Genomic DNA, 18,528 nt, shown 5'->3' on the forward strand with positions numbered 1-18,528 from the left:
GTGAGGTCACGCGAGAGACGTCACTGGGTTATGACGCCACTGAGGGCGGGCCTCCGCGAGAGGAAGGGGCGGGGCCCAGGTGACACCACCTCCCCCCCCCACCCCCCGCGCGTGCGCATTGGGCGCGGCGCGTGAGGAGGCGGAGGCGGCTGGGCTGCAAACAGCGGCGGCGGCGGCGGCCGAGGCGGCGGCGGCGGCGGCGGCGGCGGCGGCGGCCGAGGCGGGCGCTGGGGGGGGGTGGGAGGGGGGGGAGCGCGAGCCCGAAAGCCAGCCGGAGAAGGAGCGAGCGGTGCGGCGCGGCGCGGCGCGGCGCGCGCAGCCCACGAGGCGGTGAGAGGCCTGGGGCCTGCCTCGGAGCAGCGCGCGCGGCGCCGGCCAGCAGCGGTGGGGCCCCGGGCCCGGGCGCGGCGGCCGCCCGTGGGGGGAAGCAGGCCAGGGCGAAGGAAGCTGGGCGTCCGGGCCCCCCCGCCATGGAGGGCATGGACGTGGACCTGGACCCCGAGCTCATGCAGAAGTTCAGCTGCCTGGGCACCACCGACAAGGACGTGCTCATCTCCGAGTTCCAGCGGCTGCTCGGCTTCCAGCTAAACCCGGCCGGCTGCGCCTTCTTCCTGGACATGACCAACTGGTGAGCCGGCCCCACGCGGAGCCAGCCCTGCTGGCAGCGGCCTCGCGGCCCCGAGGGAAGGGACAGCCGAGCCCGCTGGCGGGACAGGGCAGGGCAGGGCAGGGCCGGGCCGGGCCCAGGCCGGGAGGTGGCTGGGGGAGTCCGAGCCCGACGAACGTGGGAAGAGGGGAGACGTGGTGGGATCGAAGCCAAGGCAGTTGGTCTGGGACGAAAAGCGTGTGTTCTGGAAGTAGTTAAAAAAGAAAAAAGCACAGGAAATGAGCGTTGTGGAGTGTTTTTCTTCTAAATAGGTGTGAAGGAGCTGAGGATGGCAGGGCCGTGAGGGAACTCGGAGGGAGTGCGTTAGGTGCAGGGGTCGAACCCTGCCTGGGCACGGGAGAGATCTTGGAGCTGAGAATAGGTCGTGTGTGTGTCTCCGTCTGAGGAGAGATAAGGAAAAAACTTTTTTTGGGGGGGTGGGGGGGGACGACACAAATGGTAATCAGCTGCGTATGAGCAAGGAAGCGTCGTGCCAGGGAGAGGTGAGATCTGGAGTGTCAGACCTGGGGCAAGATCTAGGGAAAGTCCTCAGAAAGTGAAGGGAAGGAGCCGATCCTGGGGGCGGGGACTTAGTGAAGACGCTGGAGTCCTGGCAGGGGGTTGGTTGGCGTTGGGAAGTTTGACAAGCCTACTGAATACACGGAGTGGAGGGAGAGGAGACCGGCCGGCTTCTTTGACCGAACGCCGCTGGAAAAATGGAGAACGCTAACTTAGGCTGGGGACCAAGTGTTTTGGCTTGTAGCTGAGTCTTGCAGACTGAAGTGGGGCAAAAGACTATGGTACCGTACCGACGAGTTTCTGGGCTCTGACCGCTGCGCTTGTTTTTGGTAAGCACGACTTTCCCCTGGTCTCCAGGTAGTAGGGATTGTTGAGTTCGCTCAGGATGAGGGAGGAACCAGAGACCATTAGACTGCCTTTGAAAGGCTCCAGGTGAAGCACCTAATCGGGATTTGGGAGAAAAGCAAGGAGGTGCATGCCCTTTGCCCCGTGTTCCACGTTTGGTGTCCTGACTCGTGGAGTTTTGTTTCTCTTGGCACCCCTCGAACAAACTGGCGTTTATTTCCATGTCCACCAAATGGCTCAAGCAATGCCTGAAGAGACTTTGTAAGCTTAGATCTTTATCCCACTCCTTGCCTAGTCCCCCCTCCCCCATGATGCTCATTTGTAGATGAGACCCATGGGTGGAGTGTACGTTTATTACTGGTCAGCAAGAGTGGGGCTGAATTTTTAGAGTTTGGTAAACTCAGAGGCATTGAATGAGGATACAGCCTTTAGAGTTAAATAAGCACTTGTAACTCCTGCTGTATCTTTAAAAAAAAACCTTAGAGGTTTATCTTTATTATTTTGTAATTACGCGTTAGTATGTGCATGTGTGTGCAGGTTCTTTTGGCGACTAGAGGCATCAGATACACTTGGGCTGGAGTTAGGGAAGTTGTGGACTGCTAAGTAGTGCGTGCTGGGAACTCAACTCAGGCCCTCTGCAAGAGCAGTGTGCTTTTGTCCAGATGATCTGATGCAAGGGTTGTAGTTAACTTTCCAAGCACCAACTTGCAGAGTTTGGTGGATGCATACCTTTAGTCCCTGCACCCTGGAGACGGAAGCAGGCAGATATCTGTGAGTTGAAGCCAGCCTGGTCTACATAGCAAGTTGCAGGCCAACCAGGGGTACACCCCAAGATGCTGTCTCAAACAGCAAACCTATGACTGAAACAGAATGACCGGTGATTGACTAAAGAAAGAAGGGCCGTTCTATTGTAGTTTCTAGGTGCTCGCTCTATCCTATGTTGAGTTCTTTTGCCTGCCTGCTTCCCACCTCCCAGATTTTCCCTCTTATTTACAGTAGGAAGCTTGGCTTGTTGTTGCCAGTTTGGTTGGAAAAGAACATTGTTTCTCTGCAGTTTCTCCTGACTGGCCATTTAAGTACTGAAATAAGTTTTTAGTTCACTCACTGGTTTTTGGTTTGTTTGAGACAGCCTCCGCGGTGTTCCAGGCTAGCCTCAAACACGCACTGCTGTCTCTTGAGTGCTTGGACTACAGGTGTGAGCTGTCAGGCCAGCTAAGTTCTCAGTGCTGCCTGTTTGTTTTCTGTTTTATTTTTTGCTGTCAGTGTTTATTACTAGAGTTATTCTGATTACAAAACCAACTTAATTTTATATGCTTGAGGGTATGTGCTGTCTAAGATGGTTTTGGGTTTTGTGAAAAGTGAGGAACATGTGAGGCACTGTGGCTAAGAAAAAGTAACTTAAGAACCAGGTGGTGGTGCGCCGCTGCTGCTGCTGCCACACGCCTTTAATCCCAGCACTCGGGAGGCAGAGGCAGGCGGATCTCTGTGAGTTCGAGGCCAGCCTGGGCTACCAAGTGAGTTCCAGGACAGTTAGGGTTGTTATACAGAGAAAAGCCTTATCTTGGGAGGGGAAAAAAAAAAATCTGATTCCCAAAAGTTGACCTCTGACTTCAATATACCTGCATGTAGTATAAAGGTGAGTTTTGTTTATTTTTTAAGACAGGGTCTCTATTACGTAGCTCTGGCTGTCCTGTGTAGACCAGGCTGGCCTCAAACTTACAAGAGATCCACCTGCCTCTGCCTCCCAAATGCTGGGATTAAAGGCGTGCGCCACCATCCACCCCTCTCATATATTTTTTTCTCATATTTTTTAATTAAAAAAAAAAGTTCTCAAAACAAAACTCCACAAAAACAAGACAAAGCCAAAGACCATACCACCAAACTGTGTACTTAAGATCTGTACCTGGAGTCAGGGTCCTTGTGCACACCTTTTATCCTAGCACTTGGGGGCGGGGCAGAGACAGGCAGATCTCTGAGTTCAAGGACAACCAGGGCTACCCAGAGAAACCCTGTCTCAAAAAACCAAAGATAAATGAATCGAAGACTTTATTAAATAAATACCACACTTAACATTTAACTCTGAGCAGATGGAAGGTGAGAAACAATGTGTCATTCAAGTCTTCAAAATGACATCAGCGTGCGAGATTTGAAATCCAGACAGAAGGTAGCATGAAGCAGAGCTTAGAAAACAAGCAGCTAAAACAATAAAGCGGCAGTGAGCCATTATTTTAAAACGACATCCCGAGTCTTCTAAAATGAAACCTAAACTGGAGAGATTACTCTGTTGTTTTCAAAAGTATTTTTGTTGTTGGCTGTCAACAAACTAATGGGACATTTTTATCATCTACCTCTTCCTCTTTTTTGTTCATACAGGATCTTACATAGTCTAGGCTGGACTAGAAACCCTGGTCTTCCTGCTTCTACATCCCAGGTGCTGGGGTTCAGGTGTACCCCCTTTCTGTCCAAGAAGTTCTGGTTATTTTTTTTGAGACAGGGTCTCTCTTTGTAGGCCTGGCTGGCCTGGAACTTAGAGATTCCCTTTGCCTCTGCCACCCCAGTGCTGGAATTAAAGGTGTTCACCACCACTCTGAGCTTTTTAAAAAAGTTTTTAAAAAACTATTGTTTTTACAGAGCTTCTTTCTAGTACTTACAGCTGCCAGAAATGGTGCTGGGATCAGTAGAACTTCTTCACCAAGGTCACCAGTGACTATGTCCTATGGAGTAAACTCAGTATCCAAAAGCCAGACTGAAGGCTGGGATGTGCTCAGGGGTTAGAGCAGTTGCCAACCATCCATGACACTCTAGACTGACTCTCCAGCATCAAAAAAGCTAAATGGAGTGTTTTGTAGATTACTACAACTTCTACTAGTGGAACTTTTCAGACATGCTACTGGGCTATGAGTAAAGAACTTGGCCAGGTGGTGTGGCGCACACCTGTAATCTCAGCACTTAAGAGGCAGAGGCAGGTGGGTCTATGTGAGTTTCAGGCCAGCCTGGGCTACATAGGGAGTTCCAGGACAGCCAGGGCTATATAACAAGACCCTGTCTCAAAAATAAAATTAAATAAAATAAAAAAATAAAAGAATTTCTGGGTGATCAGTTGCCTGTAATCCGTCACGTGGAAGATTGAACATGCTTACCAATTTTAGGTCAGTTTGGGCTAAATGAATCCTTGTCCTGTATTAAAATAATAAAAAAAAAATACACTTGTAGTCAGAGTTTTCCTGGTCCTTCAGCTGCTCAGACCCAGGTGAACATACAGAGGCTTATATTATAACTGCTTGGCTATTGGCTCAGGCTTATTACTGACTAGCTCTTACACTTAAACTCAGCCCATTTCTGTTTATCTATATGTGTTCCGTGGCTTTACCTGTGTGCCATTACATGCCTCTCCCCGGATGGTAGGCTGGCATCTCCTGACTCAGCCTTCCTCTTAGAATTCTCCCTGTCTGCTTACCTTGTCTATACTTCCTGCCTGGCTACTGGCCAATTAGTGTTTTATTTATCCAACAATCAGAGCAACACATATTCACAGCATACAGAACAACATTCCACAGCATACCCTCAATGAAATTTTAAACTAGTTTTAAGTGTTTAATTTCATGTTAAATAGCCTTTAAACTCACTTCCCGGGGCTGGAGAGATGGCTCAGAGGTTAAGCGTACTGACTGGTCTTGCAGAGGTCCTGAGTTCAATTCCCAGCAATCACATGGTGGCTCACAACCATCTGTAATGAGATCTGGTGCCCTCTTCTGGCCTGCAGGGATACATGCAGGCAGGACACTGTATACATAATAAATAAATAAAATCTTAAAAACAACATCAACAACAACAACAAAAAAAACCCCTCACTTCCCATTCTCTAACCCATTCTCTTTTTATATGTTCAGGTGAAGTTCTCAGCATAAATACCTTTTTCTTTTTCTTTTTCTTTTTTTTTGAGACAGGATTCTCTATATATCCCAGTTATCTGTTTCAGAACTCTGTAGCCCAGGCTGGCCTCTAACGCATAGAGATCCGCCTGCCTCTGCCTCCCAAGTGCTGGAATCAAAGGTGTGTGCCACCACTCTTGGCAGCACTTTATTTTAGAGGACCTTAACCTAGGAGTTAGCCTTGGGCTGATAATGTGAGTGTGGCTGTAGTTTTCCCCTTACTAACAGTTGGGGGATATAGAGTTGGCCTTTTTTTTTTTTTTTCCTCGAGACAGGGTTTCTCTGCGTAGCTTTGCACCTTTTCCTGGAACTCACTTCGTAGCCCAGGCTGGCCTTGAACTCAGAGATCCGCCTGGCTCTGCCTTCTGAGTGCTGGGATTAAAGGCGTTTGCCACCACTGCCCGGCAGCCATTTTTTAAAATTAATTTATTTTATGTATATGAGTGCTCTATCTGCATGTACAACTTTATATCAGAAGAGGGCATCAGATCCCACTATAGATATTTGTAAGGCACCATGTGGTTGCTGGGAATTGAGCTCAGGACCTCTAGAAGAGCAGCCAGTGCTCTTAACCACCAAGCCATCTCTCCAGCCCCCAGTGTTGGCCATTCTTAGGTCCATGCTGTGCAGTTTAGGTGTTAAAACCTTATAGGCTGTCACTAGGGTCTTCAAGGAACAGTGGATTATTTTTTGGCTCACTGTCTGCATTTACCATGGGTATAAGCAGGTATTTTTCTAATGTTTGAGAAAGGGTTTCCTGTACACCAGGCTGGTCTTGAGTTTGTTGTGCAGTTTAGGATGACCTTGAACTTTTGATTGTCCTGCCTCGACTGGAGTGCTGGGATTATAGTTGAACAGTGCCACACCTAGTATATACCATGCTAATACTTTGTGGATTCTGGGCAATAGTAATGGTTTGGAACAGATTCCCCCCCCCCCCCCCCCCCATCTGAGGACTGAACCCAGGGCCTTGCACTTGCTAGGCAAGCGCTCTACCACTGAGCTAAATCCCCAACCTGGAACAGATGATTTTTTTAGAAAAAGCTGAGGAAAGCATTCTTTTTTGTTTTCGTTTTTCAAGACAGGCTTTCTGGTTGTCCTGGAACTTGCTCTGTAGACCATGCTGATCAAAGAAGTGGGCCGCCACTGCCTGGCTAAGGAAAACATTCTTGTGCAGTAATGCTCTCCTGTGTAAGCACTGTTGGAAGCTCCTTGTTAAGTGAAGGTGGAACCAGAGTAATGGAGCTGAAATCAATTTTATCTGCAGTTGGACTTTCCTTGGAATAGCAGCTCCCAAATAATGACACGGAGACTTTTTATTAATTATGAAAGCTTGGCCTTAGCTTAGGCTTGTTTTTAACTAGCTCTTAAAACTTTAACACGTTTATATTAATATATGTTCTGCCACATGGCTCGTTACCTCTCGGTACCAGATATCTGACTTTTTCCCAGTCTGTTTGCCTCAGATTCTTTTTCTCTGCCTGGAAGTTCTGCCTATCCTCTCTTGCCTAGCTATTGGCCATTCAGCTCTTTATTAAACCAATCAGAAGGTGCCTTAGGCAGGTGAGGAAGGACGTAGGCACATCTTCACCCAGTGTTACAAAAGGTTATCCCAACATTTACTTGTATGATCACCCATGAGTTCTGATCTAGTCTCGGGTTAAAGACAAAACTTGATGTTTCAGTAGTCATCTTTAAAAGTCAGACTGTCAGGCTTAGTGGGGCATACCTGAAATCCCTGGAGATGGAGATCATCCTCAGCTGTTTGAGACTTGCTTCTACTCCCCAGCACCTGCAAAAATGCATGTTGGGGTGAGGGAGTCGTTCACTGATAGTGTATACTTAACATTTGTGAGGTCCTGAGTTCAACTCCCGGTACCAAGAGAAGAAAGTGTGCTAAACACTGACCTGAGCAAAGAACCTGAGAGGGCTGGGGTCAGCCGGTTGCCTGAGGTTATCTTCCCCTGTTTTCTGAGAAGATTGGGAGTTCTTGCTCTAAGTTTTCTGTTTCCTTTCTTTTCAAGTAGCACATAGAATGTGGGACTCTTGATATAATAGAACCTTATAGCTTATTAATAGAACATGTTCATTTTAGGGTTTTTGCCTGTTTGGTTTTGGTTTTTCTGAGACAGGGTTTCTCTGTAGCTCTGGCTGTCCTGGAACTGGCTCTATAGACAAGGATGGCCTTGAACTCAGAGATCCACCTGCTTTTGCCTCCTGAGTGCTGGGAGTAAAGGTGTGTGCCACCACTGCCTGGATTAGGGTTTTCTTTTTCTTTTTTTTTTTTAAAAAGATTTATTCATTATGCATACAGAAGAGGGCACCAGATCTCATTACAGATGGCTATGAGCCACCATGTGGTTGCTGGGAATTGAACTCAGGACCTCTGGAAGAGCAGTCGGTGCTCTTAACCTCTGAGCTATCTCTCCAGGCCCCGGGGTTTTCTTTTTTAAAAAATTGTTTGTGTGGGTTCTTGTGTGCTCTAACTGCCCTGGAAGGACAGAAGTGTTTGGGTCTCCTGAAACTGGCATTGCAGGTGGTTGTGAACTGACTGACATGAGTGCTGGGAATCAAGCCCCGGAGGACTGGCTAGGCCTCTGAACCTCTTCCCTTTTCTTTGAGTTATCGCTAAATTAGCTCAGGTTGGCCTTGAACTTGATCCTCCTATTTTTGCTCCCTGAGTGTCCTCTTGGTTTAAAGGAAGAGAAACAGTACATTGCTTTCACACTGTGATATACCACAGGGCTTGCATTTCTAGTCACAGATAAGTAAGGATTAGCATTACAGTCAATGTAGGCATAGGTGTATTCATTATTTATTTATTTATTTAGTATTTTTTAATTTTTTAAATTTATTTTTGTGGGGAGGGGGAAGTGTGCATCTCAAATTGATAGTGGAGATCAGAGACAACTTGTGGGAATTGGGTTCACTTCTGCAGTGTAGGTCTTAGTATCGAACTCAGGTCATCAGGTTTGATAACAAATGCATTACCCACTAAGCCATCTTTTCAGTCCCAGGGGTAGTTTTCTTTTATCACCTCCTATCCACCACCAACCCAAAATTAATCTGCTATGCAATAGCAAAACCTAACCACCAAGGAGTATTTTTTAAAGTACTTTTATTATTTTAAATTATGTGCATGTTTGTGTATCTATGTTGTCGCATGTACACGTGAGTGCAGGTGCCCATGGAGGCCAGAGGCATTGGATTCCTGGATCTAGAGTTATAGGCAGTTGTGAGTCATCCATTGTGGGTGCTGGGAACTGAACTTGGGTCCTCTGAAAGAGAAGTAAGTTCTTCATTTACCCACTGAGCTCTCTCTCCAGCCCCAGTCACAGACAAGTGTGTTTTGGGTGGGTGTTAGCATCAGTGTAAGAGATAAGGAGGAGACAGTTGCTCCTGTTAGGATTTTATGATTTGCTCTCTGATAGTAAGTTCTGTTCCTGAAGCCATTGGAGGAAAGTTGCATGATACCCAGGAAGATTCTTGTTTCTACACCTAAGTTACCAGTCAAGTCTCAGAGTACAGTTCAGGTTGTGCAGAGATTTGTGTCTGTTGTGGAGTTCTGTTTGGATGGGGATGATAGCATGAGTGACAAGTGTGGAGTGATTGTTTTTGGTATAGAATATTGGTATGGTGGTGGTGTTAAGAATGAGAAAAATTGCTGTCACAAAGTTAACCCTCTTGTTTTGAGGCAATCCTGCTGTGTGACTCCAGCTGGTCTGAAGCTCACCTGGCCCCTCCTGCCTCTCTCTACCTCTTAGCTATCTGAGGTCACAGGTGGAGCCAGCAGGCCTGGTGAAATTACCCCAGTGTGCTCACAGTGCTTTGCAGCAGTTACCCCAGAGGCAGCTGCAATCTTTACGTAATTGCCCCCACACCCTCCTGTCCAGGCCCCCACCACCATCATTGGCAACTGCCCTCAGTTCTGTTACCTCAGATGGAACTAGGCTATAAATAGAATGATAAAATATTTGACCTTTTATGTCTGGCTCTTTCTTCCTTTCTCCCATCTCTGCTTGTCCTGTCTTTCTCTTTTCCTTTCCCTTTTCCTTTCCTCCAGAGCTTCACACATGCTAAGTTAGCACTGAGTCTCTGAGCTCATCCCAGCCCTGTGTCTAGCTCTTTGATTTAGCACACTGTTTCAGGGCAGACATGCTAGGGCAGTACCGGGTTCCATTTTGTGGCTTAGTGATACTCCACTGTATGTGCATAGCACAGTGTGGGCATCTCTCACCCGCTGAAGGAAATCTCGGCGTTCTCTTCCTGGCTGCTGCGCATGGTGCTGCTCTGAGTGTGTGACTGTGTCTGAGCGTTGTTTCACTTGTGTAGAAAGCTTCCAGTGGGTTGCTGGGTTCTGCAGTCTTTGAAGAACTGCTAAGACTTTTCAGTGACTGATTTCACATCTTTGCATGAGGTGAATGAGAGCCCGTCCTAGTTTCCCCACATCTTCACCAAAACTTGGTTTTGTTTTCTTGGTTTTTTGAGACAGGGTTACTCTGTGTAACAGCTCTGGCTGTTGTGGAACTCACTCTGGTCTCAGACTCACAGAGATCCACCTGACTCTGCCTCCTGAGTACAGCTACTTCTTTAAAAGCAAAAGCAAAATCATCCTAGTGAATGTCAAATAATACTCCATGATTTTTCGAATGTTTCATTGTTTGCCTGTGTGGCAGATGTGGGTGTGGATGACACAGTGAGTGTGTAGAAGTCAGGATGAACTGAGGCTTTTGGTTTTTAGAGACAGGGTTTCCCTGTGTTGCTTTGCGCCTTTCCTGGAACTCACTTGGTAGCCCAGGCTGGCCTGGAACTCACAGAGATCCTCCTGGCTCTGCCTCCTGAGTGCTGGGATTACAGGCATGCGCCACCAACGCCCGGCGAGGTCAGTAGGCTTTTACAGTGACACCTCTGTCTGCTGAGCCATCTTGCTAGCACCTTCCTATGGTTTGGACTCCTGTTCTCCTAGTTCTAAAATCGTATCTTTTATGTTTGTTGACTGTTTGTACCTTTTCTCTGCGCAAATCTCTCTTCTAGTCCTCCGACCCTTTTCAGTTGGGTTTATAGGTTTTCTGTGAAGTTGTAGGAGGTCTTTATATGTTCTGGGTGGTAGACACATGGCTTGTAAATGTTTCCCCATCCTCTGTGTGCCGTCTTTGGTGGACGTCTTTTCACTTATTTGTGCTCACTTCTCACACCCAGCTTTGCTTTTCCAACGGTAAGCTACTTACTTCTCCTTAGAATGTGCTCTCCTTTCTTTCTGGCTTAGGAAATCACAGGGTTTTCTGGAATTGTCATACTTAGCACCATTCTTAGAAAACTCTCCTTTGAACTCTTACATCTATATAGCATCAGCATGCACACAGATTTACTCAAGGACAGTGTTCCTAAGGGCCTGTGTGCTCCTGAGCATCTTCTGCAATGTTTTAGATATGAGAGGAGATGGGAGAAAGTGTTTACTGTTATAGATCTCATCTCACTATGGAGCCTTGAACACTTGATCCCCTGCCTCACCAACTGGAAAGGCTTAATTTTTATGGCAGTCTATTATTTCTTTTTATTATTACTGTTGTGTTAGAAGAGCAGTACACATTCCACGATGCTCATATAGGAGTCGGAGGGCAACTTTTGGGAGTCAGTTCTCCCTCTTCTGTGTCATCCAAGTCATCAGGGTTTTTTTTTGTTTTTGTTTGTTTTCTTTCTTTTTTTATTCCTTGGAATTGAACACAGGACCTCTTGCATTTAGACCAGAGCTCAGTTATAGCCCTATCTTCTAGTGACATGGAACCTTTCTGCCTCAGTCTTTCTAATGCTGCTTTATAGGTGTGTCCTACCTACACATAAAAAGGCCAGGTTTGATGGTACATGCCTGTGATTCTAATACTAGGGAGGTGTGCTGAGTGTTTACACGTGAGTTACTCTTCTGTGGGCATCAGCTCATGGACTCCTACAGACCATCCACTCTAATGATTGGCCAACAGAAGACTGACTTCTAAAGTACCCTCTGGTTGGGTCTCATACTCTGTAGGCCAGACTGGCCTCAGGTGATCCTCCTTCCTCTGGAGCTTAGGAATTACAGGTATGAGCCGCCACAGCTGGTTCTTGGGGTTTTTTTGTTTGTTTGTTTGTTTTCATTATCTCTCATAGCCCATACTAACCTCAACCTTCCTGATGCTCTGGTCTCCACATCCCCTGTGCTAGGATCACTGATGTTCATCCCCGTGTCCAGTTTTTGTGTTGCTGGGGTTGCTAGGCAGGAATTCTACCAGCTGAGCCAGCCAAAGCCTCTTTTTTTGAAGTTTTTTATTTTCCTTTTTTTCGATTTTTGGAAACATCCTGTGTTTTTAAAATTTATTTATATTTTATGTATGAGTGTTTTGCCTGCATGGTATGTGCACCATGTGTGTGTCTGGTACTCATGGAGGCCAGAAGAGGTCACCAGACCTTCTGAAACTGGGGCTACAGGCAGTTGAGCTGTAGCCCACGGATGTTAGAACTGAGCCCAGGCCCTCTGCAAGAGAGCATCCAGTGCTCTTAACTGCTGAGTCATCTCTCTAGTTCAGGGTGGTTTTTCTTTTCTTCCCTTTTGAAATTACATCATAGACCTTCAGTCTGTTAGCAGGGATTGGAGTAAAAATGTGTGCCCAGGCTAGTCCTCTTATGCCTACATTGTTGGTGCTGGGAAGGTTTAGGTGCGGATGGGTATACATAGACTCACACTTCTGAATCTTCAAGCTGCCTCAATGGGAACAGCAACATACGCTTTTTCTCTGAAATCTTTAAACTCCAGCTAGCAATCACCCTCCAAAATAAGACAGCCACTGGGCCTTAAATTGTTGTATTTGTTACACTTTTAACTGTTTGGGGGATGGTGGTCGTCCTGTGTGCCTTATAGCTTTTTTTGTTTTGTTTTGTTTTTTTCAAGACAGGGTTTCTCTGTGTAGCTTTGGAGCCTGTCCTCTGCCTCCCAAGTACTGGGATTAAAGGCCTTCATCACCATCGGCCTGCCAGATTTACGCACACCTTTAGTCCCAGCACTCGAGAGATAAAAGCAGTTCAGATCTCCAAGTTCGAGGCCAGCCTGATCTACAGAGTGGGTTCCAGGACAGCCAGGGCTACACAGAGAAACCCTGTCTCAAAAATAACAAAAAACACTAAAAAATTCCATAAATAGCTGTTTAAACAATTCATTTACAAAAGCACCAATAATGAAATCCAATCATCCCTCAGTATCTCTCGGGGCTGGTTAGGGCTGCTCCCTTTCCAGATGGACACCCAAACCTGTAGCTGCTCAAGCTTTTTTTTTAATTTTATTTATTTATTTATTTATTTATTTATTTTGAGATAGAGTTTCCCTGTGTAGCTTTGGTGCCTGTCCTGGATCTCACTCTGTAGACCATGCTGTTCTCGAACTTAGAGAGATAGTCCCGAGTGCTGGGACTAAAGGCCTGCGCCACCAGGCCCCTCAAGTTCTTATAGAAAGTGGCACAGTGCTTCTACCACTATAGACAGCCTCATCCACCCTCCCTTCTAGATCACTGACATGGTAAGAAACAGATGTTCAAGTATATTGTAAACTCTGCACAGATGGGAGATTGGAGATGACTCAGTGGTTAAAAGCACTGACTGGCCGGGCGGTGGTGGCGCACACCTTTAATCCCAGCACTTGGGAGGCAGAGCCAGGCGGATCTCTGTGAGTTTGAGGCCAGCCTGGTCTACAGAGTGAGTTCCAGGAAAGGCGCAAAGCTACACAGAGAAACCCTGTCTCGAAAAACAAAACAAAAACAAAAACAAACAAACAAAGAAGTGACTGTTCTTGCAGAGAACCTGGGTTCTGTTCCCAGGACCCACAGCAACTCATAGCCATCTGTAACCCCAGTCTCAGGGGATCCAGTACCCTCTTCTGGCCTCCTAGAGCACCAGACATACACATTCAGGCCAAACACACTCAAACACACAGAAAATAAAATAGATGTATTTGTTTGTTTGTTTGTTTTTTTAACTGTTTCTCTGTGTACCCCTGGCTATCCTGGAACTTACTCTGTAGACCAGGCTGTCCTCAGACTCAGATCCTGCCTCCTGGGTGCTGGGATTAAAGGTGTGCACAACTACAACCCAGAAGAATTTTTTAGTTTTTAACTATTATAAAGTATGCCAACTTGGCTAGTCTCTCTCTCTTATTATAACTTATGACTTTAACAAGTTCATTTGTTTAGGACAGAAAAGTTAGGCACCCTTTCCCCATAGCCGCTTGCTTTGAGAGTCTCCCTGTGTATTCCTGGCTGGCCTAGAACTCATAATGGGCACTGTGCAGACTCACTGTGTAGAGCTGGTCTGGAATTGGCAGTAATCTGCCTGTAGTTGCTTCCTCAGTGCTGGGGTTACAGATGTGTATAGCCACATCAAATCCCTCCATTTTTGTAGGGGTGGTCAAGTTTTCATGGATCCAAGACTGGCCTTGAACTACTACTGATCATACTGCCTCAGTTTACAACCTGGGATTTCAGATGTATGCCACCATATCTGGCTCATTATTTTAGAAAGTCTCAAAAATGCTCCAGATTGCCTCCTTGAAGGGTGTTGCAGTTCCTCTTGGTACTGAGGCGGTAGAGAGCCTGCTTTCTGTGAAGTGTTCAGCTTTCACCTTTGCCAGTGTGCTTCAGTGCTTTGCTTATAGGCAAGGTGGCCATTTGTTGTCTTTCCTCTTTCGTCCCCCTTCCCAACACCCCTTTTGAGTCAGTCTTATGTAGCCTGGGGCTGGCTTGGAGCTCCTGTTCCTCTTGTCCTCTGCTGCCTCCAGTGTGCTCTATACGTGTAGTTGACTTTCTTTCTTTTTTTTGAGCTGAGGACCGAACCCAGGGCCTTGCACTTGCTAGGCAAACACTCTACCACTGAGCTAAATCCCCAACCTCTGTAGTTGACTTTCTTATATGCTCAGAAAAAATAATGAATCTTGTTTATGTACCAGCCACCTGGATTTCAAATTCATTAAGATTTTTGCTTTTTTTATTTTTTTATTTTTTTGAGACAGGGTTTTTCTGTGTAGTTTTGGTGCCTGTCCTGGATCTCGCTCTGTAGACCAGGCTGGCCTCGAACTCACAGAGATCCACCTGGCTGTGCCTCCCCAGTGCTAGGATTAAAGGCATGCACCACCACTGCCCTGCTATTATTTGTTTTTTCAATGTTATTAGGTTTAATGTATATGGGTGTTTTGTCTGTGTGTCTGTCTGTATACCCATGTGTTCTTTTATTTTAAAAAAAGATGTATTTGTGTGTGTGGGTGTGTGGGAGGGGTGTATATAAATGTATGAGTGTATGAATGTATCCCAGGGTGTCAGTAGAGGCCACAAGGCCTCAGAAGCCCTGGCTGTGGCTGGAGTTATAAGTATCTGAGCTGCTTGATCTGGGAGATTATACATCTTTCTATTTTCATTGGTCATTTGTATTTTCTGTGACTTGTGTGAGGTATTTATTTTTTCCCTCAATTTATGTGAGGAGTTTGCATAGTAAGGAAAATAGCTGTATCTTGTATCCCTCAAATCAATTTCTAGCATCAAAATTAAAAAAAAAATGAAATGTTTATTTTTGGGAGCTGGGAAGGTTAAGCCAAGACCATGTTAGGTAAATGCTGTACTACTGAGCTACACTCCCATCCTTTAATTTATCCATTTCAATAGATAAAGTAGTTAACTTGTGTTTCTAGGGCATTGTGTGACATTCCATAGGTTACTGTGTGTGATGATCAGCTCAGGCCAATTGGCCTAGCACACTTGGATACTTATTTCTTGTTGGGAACTTTCATAATCCTCATCAAGGTAATTCTGGAATACTCTGTTAGCACTGAATTTGTAATTCATTATTAGAATATTCTCAACATGCACAAACGAGGCCCTGGGTTCAATAACCATGAAATTGACATTAGAAATTGTCAGCATTAGAAGTTTTTCCTTCTGTTGAGTGTGTCTTTTAGATTTGTTTATGACCCTTTTGCTTTTACTTATGTAGTCCTCTGTATGGATTTTTCTTTAATGATGTATAATCCATCTCTTCCCTTCCTTACCCTCTTTTGGTTCAGTGCTGGGAAACAAATCTAGTCTTTTTTTGATTCTTTGCTTTTCCTTTCATGCTTAAACCCTATGTCCATCCTCACCTACGAGGTATATAAAATACCCACATACCCCAAGCTGGCCTTGAACTAACTCTAACCAAGAATGGCCTGGAGCTTCTGAACCCCCTGCCTGGGATTACAATCATGGCACCAACACACAGGGGTTTATGTAGTGCTGGGGATGGAACCCAGGGTTTTGTGCATGCTAGGCAAGAACTCAACTGAGCTACAGTCCCAAATAAGGCTTTTATAATAGCTGGTGTGGATTTAGAAACCTAGTCAATATGATGTGACTTTCAGTGATTAGGCAGTGAGATGGTTGGTACTGTTGATTTGACAGGACATAAAATCACCTACGCGATGGTCATGCAGGCTCACCTGGGAGGAATTTCTAGGCTAGATTAATTGAGACATTCCAGATTGTCCTGGTTGACATAGGGAAACCTCCAGTCCCTTCTGTTCCCAAAAAAGAACTTTGAAAAAGCCATACTAGAGAACCATTAGCTAGTGTTTTGAGAGGGTCTTCCTGTGTAGATTAGGCTGGCCTTGACCTTGCTCAGTCTTCTTTCCTCTAGTGCTGTGGGTGACAAACTTGGATGTCTGGGTAGCCTGTGCACTAATAGCCATTCAACTGCTTTTTGATTCTTTTTTTTTTTTTTCCTCGAGACAGGGTTTCTCTGTAGCTTTGCGCCTTTCCTGCATCTCATTTTGTAGACAGGCTGGCCTGGAACTCACAGAGATCCTCCTGCCTCTGCCTCCCAAGTGCTGGGATTAAAGGCGTGCGCCACCACCGCTCGGCAGCATGTGCCTGGCTGCTTGTGGATTCTTGAGCCATTAGTGTTTTGGGATTACTTTTCTTCTAGGGCCCGGTGAATGCTAAATCCCCAAATCCTTTCATTAACCGTGCACATATGCCCCACCCCCATTTCCAAGAAAGGGCTGACCATGTAACTCTAGGTGGCCCTAAATTGGTTAGTCCTGCTGTTTCATCCCTCTGGTGCTGAGATTACAGGTGTGAGTGAGCTGCTGGGCCCCTCCCCCGCACTAGCTTTTCTCACAGTCTTTGGCTGTCCTTTCTGGAGATGGTGGTTTTTCCAGTCTTTGATTGCTTGGTCTCCTAGATGTTTTTGTTGAATTGTTTTTTTATTTTTGTTTTCAAATTAAATTAATTCTCATTTCTTCCAGGTGTGTAATTTCTTTTCAGTATTATCAGATACTGAAGTGTTCTGACAGCACTTTTTTTCTCTTAAAAAAAAAAAAGTAGTATTCTAAGGAATTGGAGAGATTGTTCAGTGGTTAAGAGCATTGGCTATTCTTGCAGAAGACCCAGATTGGATTCCCAGCACCCACATGACTCACAACCATCTATAATTCCAGTTCCAGGGTATCTGATGCTCTCTTCTGGCTTTGTGGTACACAGATATACATGAGAGAAGACATTCATATACATAAAATAAAAATAAATATTTAAGAAGTATTCTATACCAGACATTGTGGCATATGCCTTTAATTTCAGCACTTGGGAAGCAGAGGCAGATGGATCTCTGAGTTCAAGGCCAGCCTTATCTACACAATGAGTTCCAGGGCAGCCAGGGCCATGTAGAGAGACCCCGTCTTTTAAAAAAATAAATAAAATAAAATAAAATAAAAGATTCTAGAGCCTTAGTTCCATACCAGTTTTCCTAGTTGGGCTGTAGGCCTGTTACATGGTTCTCAGCCTGGTGTTTCATTTCTGTGATTTAGAGCCTTTGAAAATCCTCTATCCCTTTAAAATTAGACTTTTTGATAATGCATTGCAAGTATTTGAGACTTTGGCATTCTGAATCAACTTTTTTCATACTCTGACCCATAATTGATAAGACATTTGGCTGGGCCATCTATTTGAAGGCTGGCACTGTTTTTCTCTGGATTTTGAGGGTCTGGTCTGTTGTTGATCTATTGTAATTGTTTGGCTTCTTCTTTGGGATAGCTGCTCTGACTCTAGAGCCCTGGGGTGGGACTGCACTGTAGTTCCCCTTAGCATGTTTTCAGCCATTGTGCTAGCGTGGTGGGCCCTGCCAATATATAGACACTCCCTCTGTTAGCCTTGGAAAATTTCCCATTTGAGACAAATCTTACATTGTAGCCAAGCTGACCTTCAATTCATGATCCTTCTGCCCCAAGGCCTCCCAAATGCTGGGCTAGTGGGCATGTACTGCCACGTCACCTAGCTTCTATCCTAGAAAGTGATGGGTTTTGTTTGTTTGGGTTTGTTGTTGTGTTGTTATTTGTGGAGGTGGGGTTGGGGGATGGTTTCAGTCAGTTTCTCAGAATGTAGCCCTGAGTTTCTTGACATTGGAGACCAGGCTGGCCTGGTCATCTCTCCTGGGTCCATTTCCTGTGTGCCAGGAGTATTACAGGTGGCCTGCGGCACATGATAAGATTGTTTATTTTTGTTCTGTCCGGGTGATCTCTCTGGTGCTGTCTTCTTCATCGTCGTCATCGTCGTCTTCCTTCTCCTCCTTCTCCTTTCTTTTGGTTTTTCAGACAGGGTTTCTCTGCACCTGTCCTGGAACTCACTTGGTAGCCCAGGCTGGCCTTAAACTCACAGAGATCCGCCTGCCTCTGCCTCCTCAGTGCTGGGATTACAGGCGTGCGCCACCACCACCCGGCTGGTGCTGTCTTCTTTAAGTAGCACTTTTTTTGTTTTTTGTTTCTGTATTTTGGGGGTGGAGTGTTTGAGACAGGGTTTCTTTCTCTGTAGCCCTGGCTGTCCTGGAAGGCTTTGTGGACCAGGCCAGCCTTGAACTCAAGAGATCTACTCTGCATGCCTCTGCCTCCCAAGTGCTGTGATAAAGACATACTACTGGGGCTGGAGAGATGGCTCAGAGGTTAAGAGTACTGGCTGCTCTTCCAGAGGTCCTGAGTTCAATTCCCAGTACCCACATGGTGGCTGGCAATCATCTATAAGAAGATCTGGTGCCCTCTTCTGGTATGTAGGT

At 45.9% G+C, this 18,528-nt stretch overlaps 1 protein-coding gene across 3 annotated transcripts in view; it reads left to right on the forward strand.

The window, feature by feature from the left end:
- The first annotated feature begins 227 nt into the window (after nucleotides 1-227).
- Ilrun (inflammation and lipid regulator with UBA-like and NBR1-like domains) overlaps nucleotides 228-18,528 on the forward strand; it is a 71,242-nt gene continuing 52,941 nt past the window's right edge. For 2 of the 3 annotated variants that reach the window (XM_036167337.1, XM_036167339.1), the window contains exon 1: nucleotides 228-628. In XM_036167337.1, coding sequence (XP_036023230.1) covers nucleotides 471-628 — 158 coding nt within the window. In that variant the 5' untranslated portion in view covers nucleotides 228-470. The remainder of the gene's footprint in view (nucleotides 629-18,528) is intronic. The other variant, XM_036167338.1, reaches the window with a different exon arrangement.

Source organism: Onychomys torridus, chromosome 18 (assembly GCF_903995425.1).
Source record: "Onychomys torridus chromosome 18, mOncTor1.1, whole genome shotgun sequence".
Taxonomy (NCBI): domain Eukaryota; kingdom Metazoa; phylum Chordata; class Mammalia; order Rodentia; family Cricetidae; genus Onychomys; species Onychomys torridus.